The sequence below is a fragment of the Myotis daubentonii genome, chromosome 10 (genome assembly GCF_963259705.1).
Source record: "Myotis daubentonii chromosome 10, mMyoDau2.1, whole genome shotgun sequence".
Classification (NCBI taxonomy): domain Eukaryota; kingdom Metazoa; phylum Chordata; class Mammalia; order Chiroptera; family Vespertilionidae; genus Myotis; species Myotis daubentonii.
Genome location: NC_081849.1, coordinates 83348314 through 83354313, shown reverse-complemented (window position 1 = coordinate 83354313; position 6000 = coordinate 83348314). Strand labels below are relative to the sequence as shown.

General features: G+C 63.9%; 1 protein-coding gene across 3 annotated transcripts in view; it reads left to right on the top strand.

Moving 5' to 3' along the window:
* Positions 1–542: 542 nt before the first annotated feature.
* The window catches only part of EGFR (epidermal growth factor receptor), a 107815-nt gene continuing 102357 nt past the window's right edge, over positions 543–6000 (top strand). For 2 of the 3 annotated variants that reach the window (XM_059655881.1, XM_059655880.1), the window contains exon 1: positions 544–870. In XM_059655881.1, the coding sequence (XP_059511864.1) occupies positions 783–870 (88 nt within the window). In that variant the 5' untranslated portion in view covers positions 544–782. Of the gene's footprint in view, positions 871–6000 lie in introns of all 3 variants that reach the window. The other variant, XR_009447430.1, reaches the window with a different exon arrangement.

Genomic DNA, 6000 nt, shown 5'->3' with positions numbered 1-6000 from the left:
GCGGGACGTGAAGGGCCCTTCGGACTTGAGAGCTCCAACTCAGCCACCGGGCACTCCTGTCCCCCGGCCCAGAGCTGGACAACGTGGCTGCCAGGAGGTCCTCTGTCCCCACGAGGCTCCTGGTGCAGCGCAGGCGATGAGCGAGATAAAGGGGCGCTGCCCATCCATGCCATTGCCCGGCCTGGGGCCCCGGCTGGGCCAGCTCACAGGGAGCTGGTCCCAGTTTGCTCGGCAGGTGGAAGGGAGAGGGGCACACGGCGACCCTGGCACCCATTTGGCTGCACGCAGGCTGGGTCACCTAGTTCCCAGGCCGAGTCCTGGCCCACAGGGCAGGGGACGCCCTCTCAGAGACTAAGTAGGGCGCCGCCCCCTCCCGCCCGCCCTTCTCCGAGCGCCCGGGCCCGCGGGGCCACCTCCGTGCCGCTGCGGGCCGCCAAGTCCGCCGCCGCTGGGTCCTCCTCCCGCCGCCTCGCCTTGGGCTCCGCGATCCCTCCTCCTCGGCTGGTCCCTCCTCCTCCCGGCCCAGCCTCCCGCGCCCCCGCCCCGCGCGCTAGACGTCCGGGCAGCCCCGGCGCGGCGCGGGCGCAGCAGCCTCCGCCCCCCGCTCGGTGCGCACACCCTGGCCAGGGCGGACCGCGTCCCCGGCGAGTCCCGAGCAGCCCGCGGCCGCCGCCTCCCCGCCGGACCACAGGCCACCCCCGGAGCCCTCGCCTCGCCGCCGCCGCCGCGGGAGCGCACGGCCGCCGCTTTCCTCCCGGACTCGCTGCGGGCTCCCGGCGGCGATGCGACCCTCCCGGACGGCGGGAGCCGCGCTCCTGGTGCTCCTGGCGGCGCAGTTCCCGGTGCGCCCGGCGCTGGAGGAAAAGAAAGGTAAGGGCGTGCCCGCCGCCCGCGCTGCGCTGCCCGGGACGGGCGCCTCGGCCGGGACCGCGGGGGGACGTGCCGCTGCGTGTCGGCGCCGGGCGAGCCCGCGGCGGCCGGAGGAGGGGACGGCGGGCGCGGGCTGCGGGGACCAGGGCGCGGGGTGCGGGGATCGGGACTCCCCGAAGCGCTCGCAACTTTCTTACTTTCCTGCCCTCGCGCACGGGGCGGCGGGCGTCTCGGCACGTGCGTCCCAGGTCCCGGGGCCTCGGGAAGGGCGGCGGGAGTGCGCGCCTCCCCTCGGGGACCCCGGGGGCCTCCCTGCACCGCGCCGTCCCCCCGGAACCGGCTCGCGGGCGGGTCCCTTCCCGGGGTGCAGCTGCAGCCGGGCCGGGAGGCCGAGTGCGGGTCTCGGTCACTGACTCCCTGTGGCTGCCTGGGGGGGACGTGGTGTCCTCTTCCGTCAAAAGTGGGGAGCGCAGACCCCCGAGCTCCCTCCAGGTCTCCCGCGTCCCCCGGGCCCGTGGGGTCTGGTGCAGTGGTCGCTTCTGGGGACCCCCAGACGTGCCCCCCCCACCCCCGCAGGCCTCGGTCGTGGCTTTGGGTTCGTGGTGGAGCCGGGGGGGGGGCGGGGGGGGGGCTGCGACCGGCCGGGCGGACCGCTGGGTCCTGGTGCCCAATTTCCTGGGGATCGGGTCCCCGCCTTTTTTTTTTTTCTTAGCAAACTTTCCTCCTCGGGATCCGGAGTTTCTCTGGGGAGGTTTCTTTTCGCTTTCGGAAGATTCTGACATTGAGCCAACCAAAATACTCGAGTTAATTTTTGGCCAAAACGGATGGGTGTCTGTGGCTCCCGTGGGCCCAGAGTCCACCGCGAACCTGAGCGGGTCTGGCCCTGTGGGTGGCTGCTGGCCATCCCCCCCTCAACGTGAGAAACAAGAAACATGCTCGGAAGGTTTAATTGCGCGATTTCAACATCGCGCAGCCGGTTGCAGGAGTCAGGTCCCTGCTTGCCGCTGAGGTCATTGGCGCGGGGAGTGGGGGCTGGGGCCGAGCGCGTTAGTTGGGCTAAAAGCTTCGGTTGCCGCACTTGGTTGCAAATGAGAATCCCTCGGGATTTTAGACCAAAGCAAAGCAGATAAAACCCAAAGCCTGCCTCCCACCCCCAGACAGGCCGGCTTCCTCCCTCTGTCCAGGGTGAGACCCGCGCCGGGGGTTGCTCGGAACTCCTCAGGTGATTCTGCCCGGCTGCCAGGTGCGGGGATCGGCTGCCAGGTGCGGGCAATCTTGGCACAGAGGAGAGCGATTGGTACAGACTCCGGAAAGATTAGCTGGCGACGGAATGGGCTCTTTGGGAACATCTGGAGTTGGAAGCCTCTTGCAAAATGTGGGAACAGGAGCTGGGGATGATTTCCATAACCGTGGGCTCCTTTGCTCGCTGAGGGCTGTGCTCCTCCGAGAGGGGTGGCTGTCTACTCCCTGCTGGGCTGGGGGGGGGGCGGGGGGGCCTTCCCCCCCCCCCCCCCCCGACAGGGTCTGGTACTTCTGGCTCCTGAATCCCCAGCCAGAGGGGCCGGGAGGGGGTTGCACCTCCCATTCTGCTGCCCGGACCCTGTCCTGAGTGACATTAAACTCTCGGGGCACCTTAACTCATCCCTTTTCTCCAGAAACACCCCCAGCTCCTCCTGTTATCCCTTCGAACACGATGATTAGTGCAGGGAGATTTGTTTTGGAAAAAAAATATAAATACCACTTAATTTGCCTGTTAGTTCTGTATTCGCTTAAAACAGGATGCTCCTGGAAAAAAACAAAAAACCAGCAGCGGGAGTAGGCGGGCCAGCGTTGTTCAGTTAGAGTCACAGAAAAAGACCAACGTTTCAGGGGCAAAGTCTAAAAAATACAAGCTGTGGCTTTTGACAGAGAGTGGTAAAGACCCATGTCAAACAAGTGCAGTCAGTTTTGTTCAAGAAATGTCCTTGTTTTAGAGAAAAGCCTGGCCTGGTTCTGAGAGGTGGACTCGCCTGTCCTCTCGGTCCTTTTAACCCTTGCACCAGGCACAGGAAGCGGGTGCTCCCATGATGTCTGGGGAAACGGAGGTCGGAGAAGTAAAGTGAGTTCCCGGCAGCTGGGATGAGGCGGAACCAGGGTTCACACTCAGGCCTTCTTGCCCCAGAGCCCGCCCTCAGTCGCCTCCCGCCTCTGCCTCGCCGCCTGTGAGTTCTGGCCTTAGGAGAGCACCGAATGCCAGGGAGGGACAGGACCAGGGACTGGCTTCCTCAGGGTGGTCCCTGGGGAGGACTACCGGGTCCCCGGTCCCGGGTCTAGACTCCTGCTCACAGTCACTCTGCGGTCGGTCGGCCGCCTGTCCCGGAGGCTTCTCAGTCACCCAGTCAGCACCAATCTGGGCCTCGCTCCATCCCTCGGGCGATCTGTGGAGATCTATCGATTGCTGAGCAAGCCCCTGGCTCTTGCAGAACACCTAGGTGAAGACTGGGCGGTATTCCGAGAAAGGCAGGCATTTGCAGCCCCGCCTCCGAACACATTCCTGACTTTTGACTGTCTTCATATATTTCTGGCTTCAGATATTTAGTGTCAGAGTTGCGCTGTGTCGCACACTCGGCCGAGCCCCATCCGCTCCCTTCCTGAGGGCTCCACGCGTTCTGAAATGTCTGTAGAGGCCGTGTCAGCAGCGATGAAGGGTCCCGCCCTGTTTAGAGAGAAAATACTCTCTTGTTTTTGCTTTGATCTCAGCTCTGGGACCCGCAGCTTGTGTCTGGAGGTCAGTGACAGGCGTGGCAGCCAGCGCTCCTCTTACCTGGGTGACTGTGGGTGTTGAAGGGAAGCACCCCACGCTGGGACCCCGGCCCTGGAATGGGCAGTGGGGTCAGAGTGTCGGGGACCCCGGCCCTGGAATGGGCAGTGGGGTCAGAGTGTCGGGGACGCTCAGCGGGTTGAAGGCCCTGCCGGGGGGATCGTGTGGCCTTCGTGCGCCCTGTGGCTTGCCGTGAAGGTCGTGTTTGCGGCTCTGTTTGAATTGAGACCTCGCACAGCAGACATGGGCTTCCTCAGAGGGAGGCTTACGCACAGGCGCCCACTCTGAGGAAAGTTGACGGTTCTAGAACATGGCTGCCCCGTGCCCTGTTTCCGTGTCAGTACGAGAAAACTGGGCGGGGCCGCTCAGATCGCCGCGGAACGCTTTTGGCTTTGTCTCCTTCTGTCCTTTGTGGACATTTGAAGTTGTGATGAGAAGCAGCTTTGGTCTCGGTGCATTTCGACAGGTTTATTCTGGAACGATGAGCACACGCGGGATACCGGAGGAGGCTCGTCACGGGGGCCGGTCCCATGTGACATCACGCCTGCGCACACCTTCTTTCTCGCTTTCCCCCTAAAAGGTTGCCCTTTCTCAGAAAATCGCAGCAGTTGGCTCTTTGCACAGCAGTTGAGGGGGGTCTGCCCTCTGGCCCCAGGGTAGGCAGGGCAGTTGGGATTCGGGCCAGGATCCAGGCCCACCCCCTCACGTCAGATAACCAGTTTGACTGAAGTTCTCGCTTCGTCGGAACCATTAAGTCCAGTGTTCTCCCTACGCATTTAGGTAGACACACTCCATTCAGGTGTCCAGAAAGTTCCCCGGGCCGCCGGGAGCAGGAGAGTGGCGGGGGCCGGGGGCCGGGAGCTGTGCCCCAGGCCTGCAGGAGGCGGAGGCTGGGGTGGACACGCGGTCTGGGAGCCTCCACGGTGGAATATCAGCCTGGCTGTTACTGCCGAGGTCTCTGTGCACTGCGTGTGTCTTAAAACCCACTGCCCTCCTGCCGGTGCCAGCAGCGCGCTCAGAGGGCGTGTGTGCGGCGAGCAGGGAGCGGAGGCTTCCCTCTGGGTTCCGCACTGCGTCCTGTTCTGGCGGGCTCTCCCAGGAAGCCCCACGGCCCAAGTGACCTTTCCGACGACGGCATCTGGAACGTCTCATGAGCGAGACCTTGAATTGCAGTCTCGGGGCCTGGCGGTTGGAGGGGAAGGCCTTGTCCACAGCCCGAAATGCTCCCACCAGCACCCGGCTTCTCCTGCGCCCGCACGTGGCCCTGAGCTGGGGTAAACAGTTACGTAAGGGGACCGCGGCTGTTTGTCCTTCAGCGTGAGGACACGCATCGCTACCTATGACGGCTCAGGCTTTGTTTGCATTCTTTTCCTCATGTTCGAACCACAGGGAGCGACTTGGGCTGTTCCATCCCCTGTCTGAGCTGCGGGTGAGTCACATGCGGGACTTGCTCTCAAGGGTCCGGCAGTCAGCTAGGGGAAGAGAGATCTGCAGGCAGCAAGCCTGAAACCCTGCAGAAGCAGCGGCAGGTCCGCCGGCACAGGGCAGCCTTCTGGGATTAGCCTTTGCTTTATCTTATTTTATTTTATTTTTGTTAGTCCTCACCTGAGGATATTTTTCCCATTTTTTGGGGGGGGGGGAGGGGGTGAGAGAGGGAGAGAGAGAGAGAGAAACATTGATGTGAGAGAGACACACCGATTGCCTCCCAAATGCTCCCCAGCTGGGGCTGGGGATGGGACCTGCAACCCAAGTACATGGCTTGACCAGGAACCGAAGCCAGGCCCTTCGGTCTGTAGGCTGAGCCTCCAACCACACCAGCCAGGGCTGGTCTTTGCTTTCAGTTCTGCCTGGACCGGGGCAGGTGGAGCCCACAGGGGAGGGTCTCTCACTGGAGCCTGCAGAGCAGAGCGCTGGGTGTTTGCCGGGAAGGCAACACGAAGGCCGTTCCCAGAGCCGCGCCAGGAGCAGCCAGCGCTGCGGGGGACCGGGGCTCGGTGCAGCCACAGGAGAGACAGAGCGGACTGGTGTGAGACTGCAGTTCCGGAGCTCCGCCTTCCCGGTGTGAGACGGGGTGGCCGCAGGGCTCTGAGCTAGGAGCCAGGGATGAGATGCGGGGAGTGGGTGTGGGGCGACATGGAGCGGGGGAGGGCGGTGCGGGCGCGCAGAGCAGTGATGGAGATGCAGGAGGATGGGGGTGCGGAAGGAGCCGCTCGCTCAGGCCGGTGGGAGGGTGAACTGCTGGGTAAGCGTGTGTAACGAGTGAGAGATGCAGACCCAGGGGGCACACAGGCTTCTGGCGGGAAGCCTGGGTAGACTGAGTCCACCTGGGG